This window comes from Myotis myotis, unplaced genomic scaffold (genome assembly GCF_014108235.1).
Source record: "Myotis myotis isolate mMyoMyo1 unplaced genomic scaffold, mMyoMyo1.p scaffold_m19_p_4, whole genome shotgun sequence".
NCBI lineage: Eukaryota > Metazoa > Chordata > Mammalia > Chiroptera > Vespertilionidae > Myotis > Myotis myotis.
The window spans coordinates 110,591,489-110,612,660 of NW_023416346.1; the positions used below are offsets into that span (position 1 = coordinate 110,591,489).

General features: G+C 39.5%; 1 protein-coding gene across 1 annotated transcript in view; it reads left to right on the forward strand.

The window, feature by feature from the left end:
• The window catches only part of DMD (dystrophin), a 1,824,373-nt gene that overhangs the window by 1,080,498 nt on the left and 722,703 nt on the right, over nucleotides 1-21,172 (forward strand). The window contains exon 49 of the mRNA XM_036304100.1: nucleotides 20,548-20,780. Coding sequence (XP_036159993.1) covers nucleotides 20,548-20,780 — 233 coding nt within the window. The remainder of the gene's footprint in view (nucleotides 1-20,547; nucleotides 20,781-21,172) is intronic.

Below are 21,172 nucleotides of genomic sequence, written 5' to 3' on the forward strand. Positions count from 1 at the left end.
TCTTTATACTACCATGTTGCTATTCACCCCTATTTCAGCAAGTATCACTATATTTTACTGAAATTTGCTATTGGAATATATGTATCCCACTAGAATAGAAACTTCTTAAATTCAAGAATAATGTCTTATTTATATTTTTAAACTGGGTGACATGTTTCCTTGTTAAGATGGCTTTTGAGCTGCAAGAAAGAAATTAAACATTAAAAATGGCTTCAACAACAAGGATAATTAATCTGACATAACTGGAAGATCAGAGACTAGTGCAGACTCCAGATACAGTACAAATAGTGTTCTAGGTTCCTTCAGCTATGATTTCCTTTGTTCTCATTTTTCGTCTATGTCACCTCTGACCTCCTCATTAATTCCCCTCCAACTTTCAAGATGGCTGCCAGCAGCAAATTGGGCAACATTACTTTTTGTTAGTGAGAGACAAAATCTTTTACCTCAAGGATAGATTAAGAGATTTACCTATCAGCCAGATCAGCCAATCTAGGTTATCTATCTATTCCTGTACCAACAATAATCTTTAGAGTGATGTCATGGGCTGGTTGACCTAGGATCTTTGGGTTCCTAAACCAGAGTAAAGGGGATGGGATTATCTTGATTGGCTTAGAATATAAGCCTTAGATAAATTTAAATCCATCTCTAGAACTGGAGGATGGAGTCCTCAGAAGACTGGAGATAACTGGAATTCTCTGAGGAAGTAGAAATGTGGAATGGATGTAGAAGTATCTGGGAATTAATGTTATCATCACTGTTCACTCCATTGGCATGGTGTTAGGCCCAAAGATATTTATTTAATATTTGTTCAGTGAACCTATGAGATATGATCTTACCTGCAATTTATGTGTAAAATAGGTGACAATGAGAATATATTTTTAATTGAATTTTAGAGGAAGAGGAAGGGGAAAGGAGAGAGAGCAACATTGATGTGAGAGCAGAACATCAATCAGCCGCCTCCTGCATGCCCCCTACCAGGGATTAAGCCCCCCAACCCAGGCATGTGCCCTGACTGGGAATCGAACCAGCAACTTTTCAGTGCATGGGACAACGCCCAACCAACTAAGACACACTGGCCAGGGTGCAATGAGAAATAATTTTAGAAGAGTTAATCATATACTAGTTAATCATTTACATTAAAAGACTCTTCTTAAATATAGTGAGTAGAGTGTCTTTTACTTTCCTCAACATTTGCCTGAATTTTATCTTGGCCTAAATCTGGTAGTTAGTAGGAGCCATTTTTAAATTGTTAACAATTGGTTTAACAATGTTAATTGAAATGTATATAGCGCAGAAAAAAAGAAAAAAACTAGCCCATCATAATACATTATTGTCAAGGAAAATGATACTTTCACACAGCTTTTTGGCTTTTTAGTATATTTTCAGTATCTGCAGACCTAATCAAAAGGGATTACCTCAGCATCTTATAAATTTAATTTTGAAAAACAAGAAACCATGAATAATAGAAATCATTTCAAAACATCCTTACTCACATCTAAAATATGAAACAGCTAAATCAGAGGTTCTTAATAATTTAATCTGTGAAGCATAACTGGAGGATTTAGAAAAAGTGGCTAAACTATTAAAAGATTCTTCAACTGCTGTTTAATGTCAATATCAAGTTATTTCTTACACTGGCAAATAGCCAAGCTATTCCCTGGTCACATCCACTTTTCAATATTTAGCAGTCCTCTCAATCATTCCTATCACAGCCCCAGGACTGTATCATAACAACTCCATAATAATAGTATATTACTATTAAGTCTTGAATTTTTAGGTAGTTTATCTTCCAGAAAGAATATGAATAGAGCAGTAAGACCAAGTAGATTGAGTATTATTAATGATGCCCAAGATTTTAGACATATACTATAACTTTCAATAAATTTTAATACCACTTTCCATACCCTAGTTTTGCTCTAAACCAGTCCAACTGTATTGTAGTCTCAGGTAATGCAATGTTAGTATTGTTTTCTTTCAAATAGTTGTCAGGAAACTTGTATGTAATAATTTCCTTAGCATTTAACCCTAAATAGTAAACCTTTTCATGCTGCCTGTGTAATACAAAGGCAAGTGCTTTATTTATTTAATATGATTTTCCTTCGTTATAAAATACTAGAGGCCCAGTGTACGAATTCATGCACCAGTGGGGTCACTTGGCCTGGCCTGCGGGATCAGGCTGAAACTGGCTCTCTGACATCCCCTGAGGAGTCCCGGATTGCAAGAGGGTGCAGGCCAGGCTGAGGGACCCCACCGGTGCACGATAAGGGCCAGAGAGGGATGCAGGAGGTTGGCCAGCTGGGGAGGGACTGTGGGAGGGCGCCAGGGTATGTGCGGCCCATCTCCCTCAGTCCCAATCAGCCAGACCCCAGCAGCAAGCTAACCTACCAGTCAGAGCATCTGCCCCCTGAGAGCCAATGCACATCATAGCAGGCAGTTTAGCAGTGTTAGCATATCATTAGCATATTATGCTTTGATTGGTTGAACAGACGACTGAACAACCAGACACTTAGCATATTAGGCTTTTGTTATATAGGAGTTCACAGTTTAATGAAAATAAGAATAACTTGATTATCTCCTTCTTACAACAGCCTTGGAAATGAATATATCAGTGTATCAATCTATAAGTCTCTCTTATTAAGTAGGAAGAGACCCTTCACCAACTTAATAATTATTCAATAATATTTGAGCAAACACCATTCTTTTAGACTAATTCAGACTATCAAAATCACATTAAAAAAAGCTTTATCATTTATGAACCCATTTTTTATTTTTGGAAAATATATTAGACTAGAGGCCTGGTGCACAACATTCATGCACTGGGTGTGGGGGTTCCCTCAGCCCAGCCTGTGCCCTCTTGCAGTCTGGGATTCCTCGCCAGCCATGAGCCCAGCTTCTGCTCCTTAGCACTGCCTCAGAGGTGGGAGAGGCTCCCGCCACCACCACCGTGCTCGCCAGCCATGAGCCCACTGGTGAGCCTGGCTTCTGGCTGAGCAGTACTCCCCCTGTGGGAGCGCACTGACCACAAGGGGGCAGCTCCTGCATTGAGCGTCTGCCCCCTGGTGGTCAGTGTGCATCATGGCAAACCAGTTGTTCCGTTGTTCAGTCAATTTGCATATTAGCCTTCTATTATATAGGATGAAAATGAAATCTTCAGGTGTATTGCTAATGATAGAAAATAACTTAAAACTCTTCTGTATTTTGAAAATTTTGCTTTAGTGCAGGTAATCAAGATGACTTAATAAACTAAAAAATAATCTTTAAAATAAGAGATGCATTTTTTTCATGATCTAGGTAGGAAATCTTAAAATATTGTCCCATGTGAAATGATTCTGATGAAGTGACAGAAAATTGCCTTCTGAAGGTCCATAATATGTAGTAGTTTCAGATGGCCTTGATAATATCTACTCCATTGAATGGTTGAGTGGTTTAAATATGTAAAGCTTCTAGCTCTAATTTCATGTTTTGAGAAAGCATTGGGCAAAGGTAAATCCCTTAACTCCTAAGGAAGCCTAGTGATCACACATATCCGCTTTTTTATTTGCAAGGACTCTTGGACACACCTCTTCAGAATATCAAGGATCTACTGAATTATATGAAAAGCAATTCAGACTAAGATTTACAACGCTCAGGGGTGACAGATTTTCAAGTTCAACATTGGAATTTCCACAAAATCTTTCCATTTTAGAAATATATAATTGGATTAGTAAAGAATAATATAAGGAAATATATAATCAAACACACAAACATTTTACATAAGACTGCAATCAACATAAGAGTTCAGAGAAGGGGGACATGAGTGTTAACTGGTGTTATCAAACAAGACTTCACAGATGTGAGATTCTGATTATAAAGAATAAGAAGGTTTAGAAAGGTGAAGATACTTAAGTCTGAGGAACAGCCTAGAGAAAATTATTTTGTAAAGAATGAAGGCATATTGCGTATTGCATAAATAAATTGGCTAGACTGAGACAACATGTGCATTTGGAATAAGTAGTAGAAAATAATTTTCTATACATAGAGTGGAGGCAAATTCAGGTATTTAGACAGTCCTGTGGTGTTTCTCAACCTTTGTCTTGTCCTCATCCCTACTCCACCAATTTCATTACACATGGTAGTAACATCCACATATTTGCATGGGTTATTCACATTAAGGAACATGGCATATATAAAAGTGAAAAGCATATCAGAATGTAAGTAACTGAACATACTGTTATATTGACAATCTTGATTCTGCACTAATTTATAAAAGCTAATAAACTACTTCAGAAATTTAGTTTTTTCTGCCTATGAAACAACCCATCTTCAAATGATTATTATACCACAATTTGGCAACAGTGAATGTTGAAATCAACTATAGGAAGAAGAAACAGGAGTTTTGAAGATATTTGATCAGAATAATATTGTGAGGCAGTGATCAGCATTATAGAGGTTCTCAGAGCAGGGTCTAGAGATAATAGAGATTTCCCAGGATTTTTGAAAAGAGTTCTCAAATCTCTAAGCACACCAAGTGTTGTTCTTGAATCAAATAAGTGATACATCTCCCACATATATGTACTAGATACAATATTTTCAGAGTGATGTAATTCTGTAATTAATGGCAAAATCATATCAAAACATTACTGAATTTAGAATAAGTTGATTTATGTCCCTTTTTTCTCCATCTATGCATACCAGATATAAGATTTTTTTTAAAATATTTTTTATTGATTTTTTTACAGAGAGGAATGGAGAGAGATAGAGAGTTAGAAACATCGATGAGAGAGAAACATCGATCAGCTGCCTCCTGCACATCTCCTACTGGGGATGTGCCCGCAACCCAGGTACACGCCCTTGACCGGAATCGAACCTGGGACCTTTCAGTCCGCAGGCCGACGCTCTATCCACTGAGCCAAACTGGTTTCGGCAAGATATAAGATTTTTATGTAGAAGCAATTTTGAGATTTTAAAGGTATGCTCATAGTATTGTAAACTGAGTGCATAGTGAAAAGATTACTGAATTGGGAATTCAGAGTCCTGACACCTGATTCTCATTTAGTCTCTTCCTAGCTGGGGTCTGGAAGTCATGCTCAAACCATTCAACACTTCAGGCCTTGGTTTTTAATTGTTAAGTGATGGTGATCTCCTAAATGAGACAACTTTGAGAATGCTGCCACATACAGCATCAATGGTTTTAGGTGCTTAAAAATAAGTTTTTCTGAAAATCTTTTCAAGTTTCTATAACATATGTTTATATGACATTTAAAATTAAGATACTGATAACATATTTTATAGAATCATTTACTTACTCATTTACATGATTAGGTGATAATAGAATCTGATTCAATAAGCCCCAAAAGATCATTCCTGAAAATAGACTAATAAAAGAGCTCTTATTATTGTTTTGCCTATTAAAGTCACCGACTTGTATAACCTCAGGGCTTCGTTATCAATAACAAAGATTATCCATTTCAGCAATACTCTCTCTGAGTGCATTGATCCTTATGTCCTTCCATTCCATTTTTATATCAATGGAATGGGAACCTCAGGCTTCAAATAGTAAATTGGCCCTACTTTTTCTTTTGGAATCGGCCTTTCTGCCTAGCTGTTTGCTTCTGTTCAGGGTCTTGTATACCACAAAAATTTCTTCGTGTATTAAACTCATAGAAATTAACTAACAATTTGATAATAAGAATAGCAATTGAATTATACCATAGTCATGCCTTTGAGGTAGGACAAAAGTTGGAAAAACAACTTTGATGACTTTTTTTCATCCTTTTCACTTATGACAGGGCAAAAATGAAGAGTTTTACCAAAAACTATATTTTCTCAAAATGCATAATTAGTTTCCTTTCTTTTTCTCTAGTTTGATAACGTTTCTCTAGTTAATATTGTTTCAATTAGGTTTATTTTATTTCTTTGACATGATTTACTTTCATGTAACAAGCTTTTTTATTAAGTAACATGTAACCTAGTAAAGCATTTCCCCCTTTATGTCTTGTTGTCTTAAAATAATGAGTTAACTGGGTCTTGGGGGTGATCAGGGAGAGGTCAATGGGAGAAAAAGGAGACTTATGTAATACTTTAAACAATAAAGAATTTAAACTTAAAAAATGGGTTAATATAGACTGCAATTTTAACAGTAAAGGAAATATAGCTTACTTCTACTTCTAACCAAAATATCTTGATAAAGGTAACATCAATTTTTAAGGATTATTATATTTATCTTAATTTTAAAAAGTATGCTTTTCTATTGTGGACTGTGTAATTAAATTTACCTTAGAATATTTGAATCTTAAATAAAACTTCTTTTTATTCAAAATTTTATTTGTAAGTAATGCCTTTTTTAAATGCAAAAATTGATATAATTTTATATATATATAATGTAATATATTGACATCACAGAAAAATAGCAGTATTACTACAGTTTAAATGTGACTTACTGATATTTAAAAATAGGAATTAACATTAACTCTGACCTCATGAAATTTCCTGTTCGTTTTTTATTCAATTACGGTTTACATTCAGTATTATTTTATATTAGTTTTAAGTATACAGCAGAGTGGTAGACAGTCATACTTTATAAAATGTTCACCCTGATATTTGTAGTGCCCACCTTACACCATACAAAGTTATTACAATATTAATGACTATATTCCATATGCTGTACTTAACATCCCCAGAAATTTCCAGTTCTTAATCATCAAAAATAAGAGGTGAACCAACTCTACAACAGGGTAGCTTCATAGATCTTCTTAAATTAATAAAGTAAGCTCTGTTCCTATTGAAAACAATAATAACACATAAACTATGGACTCACAGTTCTGCCAAGCTATCTTTACATTCTTAATGTGAGACCCATTCATCAAAAGAATAAAGACAATGCAATTTGAGTTAGAAGCAATAGCGAATATGTACATGAAAACTGTCATGCTAATGTTCCCGGGAGTGTCACCATTTCAATAGCGTGATTTATAAACTTTGAACAATATGTTTTCATTTATGATTAACTCTCCTCCTTCCAAAAGGAATTTGAGATGGTTTGGTGGACATGATTTAAAGAAACAAACATTATACTTTTATTTTTGTGCTTTGTAGCAAGTAGTTTTCCTGGTGTAGTTGTTGCTATTTTCTACCTTTGATTTGGGGTTCCTATTGTGTAGTTGGTAATTATTGCACTTGTGGGCCTGATGTGCTTTTCTACAAGTTAAATGAAAACATGAAATGATTTTGATGTAGCTAGTTTCACTACTTCCATTAGTGTGTTTTCCATACCAGCAGTTCAAAACGTGTTTACTGACCCAGAACATCAAAAGCTAAATTTATCCCAGAACAATCACTTCAAACCAACACAAGATAGAGGCTAAATTTCCAATGTCATGACGAAGACAGAGTTCACGACTTCAGTAGTTGGATTTGTCAAACTCTTTGGTGTTTTAGTTATAGGATGTGTTCAGAATTCACTAAAGAGATAGCAACTCAAATGATAAATTGAAACTCGAGTATAACCAGAGTATAAAACTTTTATCAGCCCTTAAGCAATAAATATGCCACATATCCCCTGCATGCTTTTTCCAATTTCCAGAGCATTTAATTGAACATGTGATACCAATAAATAATTAATTTTAAATAATACTATTCCAAGATGGAATGGCTGGAAACATCATGTTACTTTCATATATTAGAAACAAACAATGATGTATATAGACCAAAGTGATGGCGACTTAGATTGTATTCCTTAGAAGCAGTTTCTAAGACAAAAGTTGTATACAGAAGGTTTATTGGAAAGTATTCTTTGTAGATCCACCTATAAGCAAGTGAGGAAGGTGGGTGCAGGCATACATTGGAGATATTGTGGGTTCAGTTACAGGCCACCACAATAAAGCAAGTCATAATATTTCTGCTGATGGAGCGTCTTGCCATCAATTTGTAAAAAATGCAACTTCTTTGAAGGGCAGTAATTAAAGCACAATAAAATGAGGTATGCTTGTATTGGGCAGAGGGAGAGGCTGACCCACAATGCAGTTGTACTGTAGCCTCAGCCAATCTGACGGGGAGCATTGGTGCTGGGTTCCCCCTTCAGAGTTGTCTTAAATTGAGACAGATGGGCTGGTACTCGATATCCTCAACCTGACTAGGAGCAAGACCCAGGGAGGGATGTAGCTGTGATTCATTCACAGTCATTTTTTTAAATATATTTTATTGAATTTTTACAGAGAGGAAGGGAGAGAGATAGAGAGCTAGAAACATCGATGAGAGAGAAACATCGATCAGCTGCCTCCTGCACACCCTCTATTGGGGATGTGCCCCAGCCAAGGTACATGCCCTTGACCAGAATCGAACCTAGGACCTTTCAGTTCGCAGGCCGACGCTCTATGTCAAACCGGTTATGGCAATTCACAGTCATTATTAATTGTCTCTGGAGTGTGGGTCTGTCGACTCCAGGAGAGAACCTCAATGAAGTGCACTATAGATAGATACTGGCATAGTCTACTTACCACATAAAGGTTGCAAAGTGGATACAGAGGAGGAGTAATAGAAAATAAAATTGGTAATTTTTCTCTGGGCCTTAATGTATCAGAACCACTGTTGTATTTTCACTCTTCAAAAAATTTTGTTTTATTTTTGTAACAATGGGAGGGACATTTAAAATCCTGTTTTGCATGAAAGTCTATGATAGGTAAAAATGGATGCTGTATTAGTTATCTATTGCTGGGTAATAAGCTACTCCCCATTGTAGTGGCTTGAAATAAGAGCCATTTGTTTAGCTCATAATGTTTTGGGTTTACTTTGGGCTGGGTTTATCTAGGTGATTCTTTTGCTGGCCTCAGTGGGGTTCATTCATGTGTTCATGGTGAGCTGGTAGTTGATAGCCTCACTTCTATGCCTGACACTTACTGGATATTGGGTAAGACAAAGGATGTGACAGGGCCACTCACCTATTATTATTCCCTACCTAGTATAGTTCACATAGTGGTGAAAGGGTTCCAAGCATAGCCCAGTGCCCAAGCATTTCACAAACCTTTGCTGATGTCATGTTTATTAATATTCCATTGGCCAAAACAAGTCACTTGGCCAATCCATATTCAAGGAGTGGAGAAATATACTATAGCTCTTGATGGGAGGAACTAGAATATACTATAGCTCTTGATGGGAGGAACTAGAATACCTCACAATAAGGGTGTAGATGCAGAAAGGGCAGGAATCTGTAGACATTTATTCTCTAACCGGAGATGTTTTTATTTTTATCACCAAGACATTTCCTGTGTAATATTTTTCAGCATTCCATGCCAGCTATGGCTTTCAGTGTGTACTATGGATACCTTGTGGATAAGTAAAGTGCTTAACATTTTCACTTAACCTATGCTTCTGAAGTACAAGAAAGCACAAGATTGGATAGACACAAAGAATGTCCAGTACAAATGCTAAGCAAGTATATAAACCATACACACACACACACACACACACACACACACACACACACACACACACACACGAGAAGAGACAGATATATGAGTAGGTCTCAATCAGAGGCAATTTCCCTCCCTGGGAGAACATTTGATAATGTCTGGAAGCATCTTTGGTTGTCAGATCTCGGAAGGTGTTGTTGCCAAGGATACTGATAAATATCCTACAATGCACAGGGTAGTCATTCACACCAAAGAAGTATCCATGCCAAATTGCCAGTAATGCTGAAGATGAGAAAGCCTATTTTTTATTGAGAGTATGTAGGATGAATTCATATAATATGAGTTATAGAAGGGCACTTAGAAGATGCAAACTAAAATTGAAAAGGGAATGGGTTATTTCTGTCTTCAAATTAGTGAAGGAAGAATGTTGGAGAGACTCCTAAAGAATAATATCTAACTTGTGGGAGCAAGCTAGATGCACTTGATTGTTATAATCCATTTATTTATGGCTAGTTCAGGGTTATCTTTTCTGCCAATTTAGAATATGTATCAGATGTATTTTGTGGGTACCATATGTTGTAAACTATAGCTTTTGGAGTCAAAAGTATGTATGTAATTAATAATTCTTGCATATTGAGTACAGCATCTAGGAAAACTATCTGATGGTCAGATCATTCTTTAAAAGATGTGTAGTGGTTCAACACACTCTCTTGGCATTGTCACTTGTTAATGTGAGATCCTAAGCAAGTTATTTTATCATTTGGTAAAATGGGAACAATACCTATCCTAAAAATTATTTGGTTAAAAAAATCAATAAAACAGGGATTATGAATTCTTACCTGAGTAAATGATGTTGGTAATAGTAGCGTTTGTGATGATCTTTCTTCCTTACAAATAGCAGAAAATATTTCTTATTTGGATTAAATTTGTAATACCCAGAAATAAATAAGAGTGATAAGATAGTGTCACTGAGTTTTAAAAGCCTATGGTTCTGACACCTAACAATTTTTTTCTAAAATCCAGAAATACAGCTAGTTGTCATGAATCCTTGAGTTTCAATTCTCTAGGCCTTGCCCATGTATAGCACAAGCCCTTATTGGGCTGAAATGTGAATAATTGATGATATTGAGTCACATATTTTATTTTGTCTTTAGAATTAGAAGAAAGAATGTAGGCAAATGTGTTTGAGTTCATAACATTTTTTTCTAATTTTCCACTTATATCTATCTACTGCAGATATCTAGAGGGAAGAAGTGAAGTTCTTCCTTGCTGACACACAATAGAATTTTCTGAGTCCATATATGATTTCCTAAAAAGTACTCTCTAATTCGTACATATTTCTTTAAGCTACATACCATCTTTTCAAATATTCAAAGAGTATTCCCCAATGTTGCTTAATTATTTTATCTATTGGTTATATGGAAGAAGCTAAAAATATTTCCTATAACTCATAGTATTAAATAGTCATGCAATTTGACCACATGTAAAAATGGTACTTTTATTTTTTGTTAATTTTTAAAATTTTCAAATGTATCTTTGTTGTTGAAAGTATGACAGATGTCCCCTTTCTTTCCCATTGACCCCATCCACCCTGCACCCTCCCCCCCCCCTTCTAGGCCTTCACCACACTATTGTCTTGCATATAAATTCCCAGATTAATATCTACCCACCCCCGCCTTCCCTCTGAGACTCATCAGTCTGTTCCACACTCCTATGTCTCTGGTTCTATTTTGTGCATCAGGTTATTCTGTTCATTAGATTCCACATATGTGTGAGATCATGTGATATTTATCTTTCTCTTGACTGGTTTATTTCGCTTAGCATAATACTCTCTAGGTCCCTCCATGCTGTCTCAAATGATACTTTTAGATATTTTTATTAGTGTGAATCCAATAATTTATCATGTAGCCAGTTCTCTGATTTTTCAAGTACAAAAGTAAAGAAAATAAGTTACCCACATTCATACAACAAAGCTAAAAATAGAATATGTGCTTCTTGCTTTCTTATCAACCAAAGGAGACCTGTGAATTACAGAAAAACCACATATGAATACTTCAAAAGAAGTATGCCAAATACATTGTGTGTGCTTTTAAAAGATTTAGTAGCTCCTTTCAAGCTCTAAGTAAAGTTGTTAGTCTGACTAATCATGTACCCCTGAAGCCAATTAAATTTTTAGACTAGAGAAATGTTCTTCAAACACTTCTGAAAAAAAAAATGAGAGTTCCCTCCTAAAGCCAACACCTATTAATTAACAAAATACTCAGTAAAGATGTGGTTTGCAAAAGTATATTACACCTAGTGTTATTCATGCTACTATTGTGCTAAACTCAATTCATTTCAGTTATCTTGAGCTTGACTTTCTGTCTGCATAGCTATGGAAGAAAAAATACAGTTTTTAGTAAAGTTATTTTAATTTTTGAAGGAAATAATGAGAAACATTATGCTATAATCATCAGTCATGACACTATACAGGCTCTGTGTATGGGTGGATAGGTGGGTGGGTTTACATATCTATATTTATAAAACCCTAACATGCAAAAAGACTGAATGGTGGAACAATCGAAAAACCGGTTGCTATGACATGCACTGACCATCAGGGGGCACATGCAGAACATGGAAGGCATTGGCTGCGGCAAGATGGTGGAACAGGTGAGCGGGGGTGCCAGACCACAGCGGGGTGCCAGTAGCTGTCATCAGGGCGAGCCTCTGGTGGTTACTGAAAATTCTTTGCTCCCACGTGCCACAGTCCCGCTGGGTGCATGCACCCACTGCCAGCACCTGATGCCAGCCCCGATCGCTTGGCGCCATCAGCATGTGCGACCAGCGGCTTCCAGCCCCGATCTCCCCCGAGGGCTTCTCCACTTCCTCCTGCTCCTGAGGGAGGTTTGGGGCCAGCAGCCGCCTCTCACACTCACTACAAGCGACAGCCATGCTCACACCTGCTGCTGGCACTGGCCCTAATCACTCTGTGCTGTCAGTGTGTGGGAGCGGCAGTGGCAGGAGTGGGGCTGTGGTGGAGGGGCTGGGCGGGGGCACAGAGGATGGGTTGAGACCCATCCCTGTGCCCACTGCAGCCTTGTGGCCCACAGTTCCATTCAAGGTGCAAGAATCCGTGCACTGGGCCCCTAGTATACACATACAAACACCTAGATATGATGTGTGTATTTATCTATCTCACTTATTTGTATATGTTGTAATACATGTGGTTCTGACATGAACAAATTAAGCAGGAAAGATGCCAGTATCCATTGCTGAAGGGACAGTTAATAGTGTGACACCATAAGTACCATTTTCCATGATGACCCTATGTAGAAAGAGATACTTCCTTCTGCAGACTTGAGCCAAATAACTTGGATCTCCATGAGCCAATTCCTTGTTACCTCAGCAGCCTGTGGCAAGTGATGGATGTTTCAGGCAAATAGAATAGACTGTGGGGACAATGAATAGGGCATGGAGAGAAGGATCCCCACCAGCTGCAGGGAAACCCATTTCCCATGCTCCCTAGGGAGGAGAACTTCAAGACTCATCCCAGAATTTCATGTCTAAGATTCTGTGTAATAATTCATATATCCTAACTCCTAACCTGATCACAATTATAGGTTGAGATAACACTCAGCAAATCCCCTTTCCATCTTTTAAATTATGGAGTTCACAGAAAACTTTCCTATAACAACTAAATATTTCTCCCTGACCATAAGAGTGAAGATCCTGTTGCTCAGTTTGGGAAAAATCTCTCTTTGTAGCCCTATTACAAATCTGAGCAGCCCACACTTTAGCTAATGAGGAGGATTGCTTATGTTTCTAATAAAATGACATAGTGGAAAAGAAGCCCTACTTTTTCTTTTCACTTAAAAGTTAAGACATCTGAAAGTGCTGTATGAGTCAATATAATTTACATAATAAAATAAGATAAATGCTCTTAAGACCTCAAAATTTCTCCTTTGAAACATCTTGCTTAATAAAAATAAATACACATTCATGGATCTAGAGGCAAGTCTTTTTAGGAAAAATGACATATTTTAATAGTGTTCAAGGTAGAATTGGTCCTAATAAAATGTCTGAAAGTAGATGGAGATTAGTCTCTTTCCATATTATGTTATAGCACTTTTTTCTACTATTGGAGACTTAAAGTTTCTGAGTTTAGAATCCAGCTCTCAGCTACCCTCTAGCCACAGACAAAAACAAACAAAAAACCAACACAACAAAACAAAATGAATAATGGTGCAAGATTTTGTTCTCCCTAGTGATTATTAGATTTAAGTAATAAAATGTTGAAAACATCAATGTGTTTTGGGTCCAAAAGTATGGTGTAATTCTATACTTTGGGGAGACTTTTTAATTACAAACTTCTTCTGGTACTCCAAAAAACACAGAAATCTAAAGTTGGGATTTAAAGAAGAAATGAGGTTTTGTGCAAGGAAGGGTGAGAAGAGATTTCATGAAGTATATGGAGCATATGGAAGGTCATGGAATTGTGAAATGGCCCATACAAATTGGAGAATGCTGAATAGGGACTGAGGTGTAAGGGAGCCCAGAAGAATGGAAGGAAATAAGTCTGGAGTGTGAAGTCTGGCTCAAGAAGCACAGAGCCCAGAATGTCATGCTAATGTAGAAAGTGGATAGCCAATAAGCATTTAGCAGCAAACAGGAAAAGAAAAGAAATATAGACACACATAACACACACACACACACACACACACACACACACACACACACACACACCATACCTACAGTGCTAGGACATAACTGAATTCATAAAATAGTTAATTCCCTCAGATTAGTACTGTTTTCCCCATTAGGCAGGTGAATAGTCTGAGGCTCGAAAAAGTTCAGTTTAGCAAGCATGATATAATCCCTTAAACTCAAGATGCCTGTAATCTTGTCCAAAGTTTTATATCTAGAAAATGGTAAGGCCAACTGTCTGTGAGAGAAATCTACACTAATTAAAGAGAAACATGCAAATTGGTGTCACTCTGCTATACCTACCAGCCAATCAGGGCAACTATGCAAATTAACTCAACAAAGATGGTGGTGGCCATGGAGCTGGAGGCTTGGGTTGCCCCTGGCAATAGAGGAAGCCAAGCTTCCCACCTGCCCTGGCCACCACTCAAGGAATGGCTGGGGGCCTGGGCTTCCAGCCCACCCTGGCCACCGCTCAAGGGAGAGAAGAACATGCAGGAGCAGCCAGGAGCCTGAGAGATCAACACAGAGGGGAGCCTGCTCCAAGCCTCTGCAGTGTGGCTGGGGGCAGGCCCCCAGCAGACACACACACACACACACACACACACACACACACACACACGGAGCCCCTGCTCCAAGCCTCTGCTGCCAGACTGTGGCTCCATGGGGAGAGGGCCTAAGCCATCAGTAGGACATCCACTGAGGGTTCCTGGACTGTGAGAGGAGGCAGGCTGGGCTGAGGGACCTCCACACCCCAGTGCACAAATTTTGTGCACCAGGCCTCTAGTAGTAGTATAATCACCAGTTTACAAGGGAGTGCTTGGAGATTCAGAGAGGTTAAGTAGCCTACCCAAGGTTATACAGCCAAGAAATAGCAGAGCAACGATTTCAGTCCAACAGGCTGGCCCCAGATAGTCTATTTTACATTCTCCTTCTTGACCAGTGTTCTTTCCTGCCCCCCCCCCTCCCGATAGAAAAGTGGCGGGGGGGGGGAGAATTGATTCATTCTATTTTCTCCCGTTAATATTTGACCTTCCATTGTCTTTCTCCATTACTTTTTTTCCCCAAAATAGTGATAATGATCTGAACAGCAAGAACCTAGGCATGTTCTGTGCCTAGTCTTTGAGAAACCATCTTTAGAGGTTATCTTTTAGAACTCACTATGAGTAAATGGCCTCTAAATTTACTGAAAAGCTTATTGTGCATGGACTTTTTTTTTCCATTTTATTCATTCAGTCAATATCAATTGAATAGGTACTGTATTCTTGTGTGAGTTGCAGGGGATAGAGTAGTGAGCAAGAGGGACACATTTTCCGTTTTCAGCAGTGCAGAGATGTTTTCAGATGTTGAGTGCTGGAGAAGAGACCAAAATCAATGGCCTGACCAGTCCATAAATGAGATCATATGCCCACAACTGATGTACAGATTTCTGCATTACTTGACCTCTCATCCCTCCTCTGAATCTGTGTTAGCTGACTTTGTACTTGGTCGTACTACTTCCTTTTTCCCCATTGGAGAATTTTGTGATATTATCATTCCGTGTCATTTGTTTGTGCTTTTTGGTCATCTTGATTCATTCTCTGTTTTTCGGTCTCTGGCCCTAGCTTTCCTTTTCAATAGACTTTTTTCCTAATGTGCTTTCCAGAACATGTTGAAGTCTGATAATTCTCTTCATTCTCATGCTTCACTGTATTGAAATTTGAGATGACATAATCATTTCCACTCCATTAGGCACTAGTATTTTGGTCAGAAGTAAGTCTAGAGAAAAATATCTCATTCCTGCTCTCTTTAGACCAGCGGTTCTCAACCTGTGGTTCGCGACCCCTTTGGCAGTCAAACAACCCTTTCACAGGGGTCGCCTAAGATCATCCTGCATATCACATATTTACATTACAATTCATAGCAGTAGCTACATTACAGTTATGAAGTAGCAACGAAAATAATTTTATGGTTGGGTCACAACATGAGGAACTGTATTTAAAGGGCCAGAAGGTTGAGAACTACTGCTTTAGACGGTCAAATTTTCAAAAAGTCCGGGTGTTTTTTGTTTTTAAGGAGCATTTTCCAACACTTCTCAGAACTTTGAAATCCTCTCAAATGACTGTATGTTGCCTCAATATCTATTGTGTGTCTATTTTAAAAACAATTTGGGCTTGGCTGGAATGGTTTAGTGGTTGAGCATTGATCTATAAACCAGGTCACAGTTTGATTCCAGTCAGAGCACATGCCTGGGTTGCAGGCTCGATCCCCAGTGTGGGGCATACAGGAGGCAGCCAATCAATGATTTTCTATCTCATCATTGTTGTTTCTATCTCTCCCTCTCCCTTCCTCTCTGAAACCAATAAAAATATATTTATTTTAAAAATTAAAAATAAATAACAATTTGGCCATATTTTCTAGTCAGCCAGGGTTAGCTCCTACAATACTATTTTAATTTAGCTCTCATTTCATCTTCACCCCTGTGTCCTCTCCAGGGATTAAGCTCCCCTCTTGGAATCCCTGTTAATATTTCTTGATCTTGTTGGCTCCCATACTCCTTCCTACTGGACTGTTGGATCACAAGATGCTATTACTGCCTCAGATTATGTTTCTTTTTTTCTAGAAAGAGCCTCAGAGTAGTGAGATAGCTTCAAGAAACAATTTCTTCTATCATCTTTATCGCTTTGTCTTTCAGTTATTACTTCTTAGCATTAGTTATGTATTCTAACACCTCACTTTTTTTTTCCTTCTGTCTTATTAAAGAACTAGAGGCCCGGTGCACAAAAATTTGTGCACTCGGGGGGGGGGGGTTCCTCAGCCCGGCCTGTGCCCTCTTGCAGTCTGGGACCCCTCGGGAGATAACGACCTGCTGGCTTAGGCCTGTTCCCGGGTGGCAGAGGGCAGGCCCAATCCCTAGGTGCAGCCCATGGTCGGGCTCAGAGCAGGGCCAATAGGGGAGTTGGGGCGCCACCCCCTGTCATGCACAGAGCAGGGCAGATTGGGAGGTTGTGATGCCACCCCAGTCACGCTCAGGGTAGGGCCGATTGGGGGATTAGGGCACCGCCTCCTGTCACACTCAAGGCAGGGTCCATAGGGAGGTTGTGGCACCACTCCCTGTCACGCACAGAGCAGGGCCCATCAGGGGGGTTGGGGCTCCGTACCCTGTCACACACAGAGCAGGGCCGATCAGTGGGTTGAGGAGCTCCCCCCTGTCACGCACAGAGCAGGGCCCATCAGGGGGTTGGGGAGCTCCCCCCTGTCACTCACAGAGCAGGGCCAATAGGGGAGTTGGGGCACCGCCCCCTGTCACACACGGAGTAGGGCGGATCAGGGGGTTGGGGTGCCGCCACTGTCACACTCAGGGCAGGGCCAATGGGGGGGGCGGGTTGGGGCGCCCCACCCTGTCACACACAGAGCTGCAGGGCGATCAGGGGGTTGAGGAGCTCCCCCCGTCACACACACAGCAGGGCCGATCAGGGGGTTGAGGAGCTCCCCCCTGTCATGAACAGAGCAGGGCGGATAGGGAGGTTGTGGCCCCACCCCCTGTCACACACAGAGCCACAGGGTGATCAGGGGGTTGGGGAGCTCCCCCTTGTCACACACAGAGCAGTGCCGATCAGGGGGTTGGGGCGCTGCACCCTGTCACACACAGAGCCACAGGGTGATCAGTGGGTTGGGGAGCTCCCCCCTGTCACGCACAGAGCAGGGCGGATAGGGAGGTTGTGGCCCTGCCCCCTGTCACAGAGCTGCAGGGCGATCAGGGGGTTTGGGCGCTGCCCTCTGTCATGCTGATCCCGGTGCTGGGAGGCCTCTCGGCTCCGTTGATCCCGGTGCTGGGAGGCATATTACCCTTTTACTATATAGGATAGAAGCCTGGTGCATGGGTGGTGGCCGGCTGGTTTGCCCTGAAGGGTGTCCTGGATCAGGGTTGGGGTCCCGCTTGGGTGTCTGGCCAGCCTGGGTGAGGGAATGATGGCTGTTTGCATCTCGTCACACCCCCTTCAGGGTGGGGGTCCCGCTTGGGTGCCTGGCCAGCCTGGGTGAGGGGATGATGGCTGTTTGCATCTGGTCACACACCCTTTAGGGTGGGGTCCCCCACTGGGGTGACTGGCCAGCCTGGGTGAGGGGATGAGGGCCATTTTCAGGCTGGCGGGTGACTGAAGCTCCCAACCTGTCCTTTTTTCCTTTTTTTTTTAATTCTGGGCCAGCTTTAGCTCTGAGGCTCGGCTCCAGCTATGAGACCTCCACTGCTGAAAGCAGATTTCTGGCCTTTGTTTACCTTCTGTATTTGAAACAATGTTGCGGTCCTGCTGGCCGAAGCCCGGGGTTTTGTTTAGCTTCTGTATTTGTTACAATGTTGCTTAGAGTGCAGCTGAGAGGCCGGCAAGGCAGGCGGGGAAGCTTGGCTCCCTCCGTCACTGAAGCAAGCAAGCCTCCTGTTCGCGTCAGCTGCCTGGCTGCCGGCCGCCATCTTGGCTGACAGTTAATTTGCATATCGCCCTGATTAGCTGATGGGAAGGGTAGCGGCCGTACACTAATTACCATGTTTCTTTTTTATTAGGTAGGATATGTCTTTCATCTGTGGGAACTGCTTGTCCCTGAGAAAATTGAGGCACGAGAGGCATTCCTTCATTACTCTCTTCATCTTCTCTAACAAAAATACGACCTTAAAAGTGCAGAAAGTAATACAACCATGAAAAGTAATTAAAGGCCACCTGAGAAAGGAATGCCAACACTGCACATTTTTCTCATGTTCCTAAGACAGTTCTCTTGTTGTCCATACCTCTCACGTCTCCCATTGAGATGTTGTCTTTTGCCACTTTCCCTCAAAGCTTCCCTTCTGAATTATATAGTCCACTGTGTCTCTGGTGATGACCTACTGGGCATATTTGGTTCCAGAGCCCATTGGGTATAAGCTAGATGAGGCATTCCCTACACCTCATCACCCACCTTTGATAACCTAGCTGTTATTGGTATTTTGTATTAATTCACACCAGCAAGTTCAGCCCCCTGCAGTAAGTAGAGAGACACATAGACCTTTGAGTTTTCCTTATTTCACATATTTCCAGTCCTTATCTTTAGCTACTCACTATATTTGTTCATCACTGTGTTTCTTATTTATCTGGTGTTTATAAAAATAGTCATACTCACCATTATTACCTACTAGTGTCAAGAACTGTGCTAATATTAGTTATTTTTCTGGCATTGTTCTATGTACAATTCCTTTATTAGTCATTGAATCTACACAACTGCCCCGTGACTCTTACCTGATTTTTATCCCTCCTTAATTGTGAAGAAAAAAAAAGAATGAAGCTTAGAGAAGTTAACTAACTTAACGAAGGTCACAGAGTTCCTAAGGCAGAGGGAAGGATTCTCTCCCAGGTGTTTTACTCAGGAACTTCAGATTTTAACCAATACCATGGGCTATCTTACACTACAGGGTTAAACTCTGTTAATATTAATTTAATATTTCTAAATGACCTTGAAACAGTGTTTCATATCCAAATAGAAAAACTTTACTAGCTCCAATTTTCCAAAAAATAATATAGCTGGGGTTTTACTCCCTGCTAGTTACTTTATTACCTGTCTAAATAAAGTCTAAAAAAAAAAAAAAAGAGAGAGAGAAAGAAAGAAATACATGATAAACTGCTCCCAATATAAAACAGAACAAACATTTCATTGGCTTTGATTTCCCTAGGGTCCACCTCCAAAGTAATTTACTTCCTATTCAAGGAAATCATTTACTCAGAAATAAGATCTTATCCAATCTTTCCTTTTGCTTTTCTTCCTTGAATAAAAAAAAAAATAAGCAAGTTATTCCCTTGGCAAGATCTGAATACTGTTTTTGTTCGTTTGTGTGTTTTTACCAATTCCATAATCTGTGTAATGGGTTACTGAAAAAACTATCTTATTTTTTTTTTAGTTTTTTTCAAGTACAGTTGACATACAATATTATATTTGTTTCAGGTATATAACCCGGTGATTAGACATTTATATAACTTATGAAGTGATCACCCTGATAAATCTAGTATGTGTCTGGCTGGCACTATGCATAGTCTTTATGGACACATAGATACAAAGAGCAGACTGATGGTTGCTAGAGGGGAGGGAGTTGGGGGACTGGGTGAAAAAACTGAATGGATTAAGAAGCACAAATTGGTAATTACAAAATAGTCACAGGGAAAAGACTATTTAAATTCATTGTCCAGCCTTGAGAATAAGTAACATCATTTTGAAAGATGGTATATTAGTGAAATATGTATTAATGTGTATTAATGAAAAGTTTGAGTCTTTGAATTTTTCTATCATGTAATAATATATAAAGTACCCACATTGTTCAGAAAAAAAAAACATATGTCATAAATAATACTTTGGTTCAGAGTGTTGCCCTTTAATTAAGGTTGTTTCATTATTTTTGGAATTGGCTTCTTAGCTTGTGTTTCTAATTTTTCTTTCCTTTTCTTTCTTTCTTTTTTTTGTCCTTTTGAAAAAAAAAAATTAGCTCCTAGTCAGACTGTTACTCTGGTGACACAACCTGTGGTTACCAAGGAAACTGCCATCTCCACACTGGAAATGCCATCCACCTTGCTTCTGGAAGTACCTGCTCTAGCAGATTTCAACCGGGCTTGGACAGAACTTACCAACTGGCTGTCTCTGCTTGATCGAGTTATAAAGTCGCAGAGGGTGATGGTGGGTGATCTTGAAGACATCAATGAGATGATCATGAAGCAGAAGGTATGGGCATAACAGATAAAAGCTGACAGGGGGTTTTCTTTGAAGTGAAGATGTTCCACAAATCAATGTACTCTCCTCGAACATTTCCCACCAGTTTTTAGGCAGCTTTTCTCTGTCAGCAAACACACTACTGTGCTCTGTTCAGGCCAAGTATGAGCAAGGAAACAAATTAATGCAATTATCCAAAACAGCCACAAATTGAAGAGGAATAACACAAGGAAAAAAGCATAAACCTTACAAGAAAAGTTGGCTTAATTAAATTCACTAAACAACTGGTATTTTAAAAATCTATTTAATAACAAAGAAGTGGCTCAATTGAGCTGTTTACATTTAAACTGCTTATTTTGGCACCCTGCAGCCATACTATATTACAGAATAAAATATAATCTGGG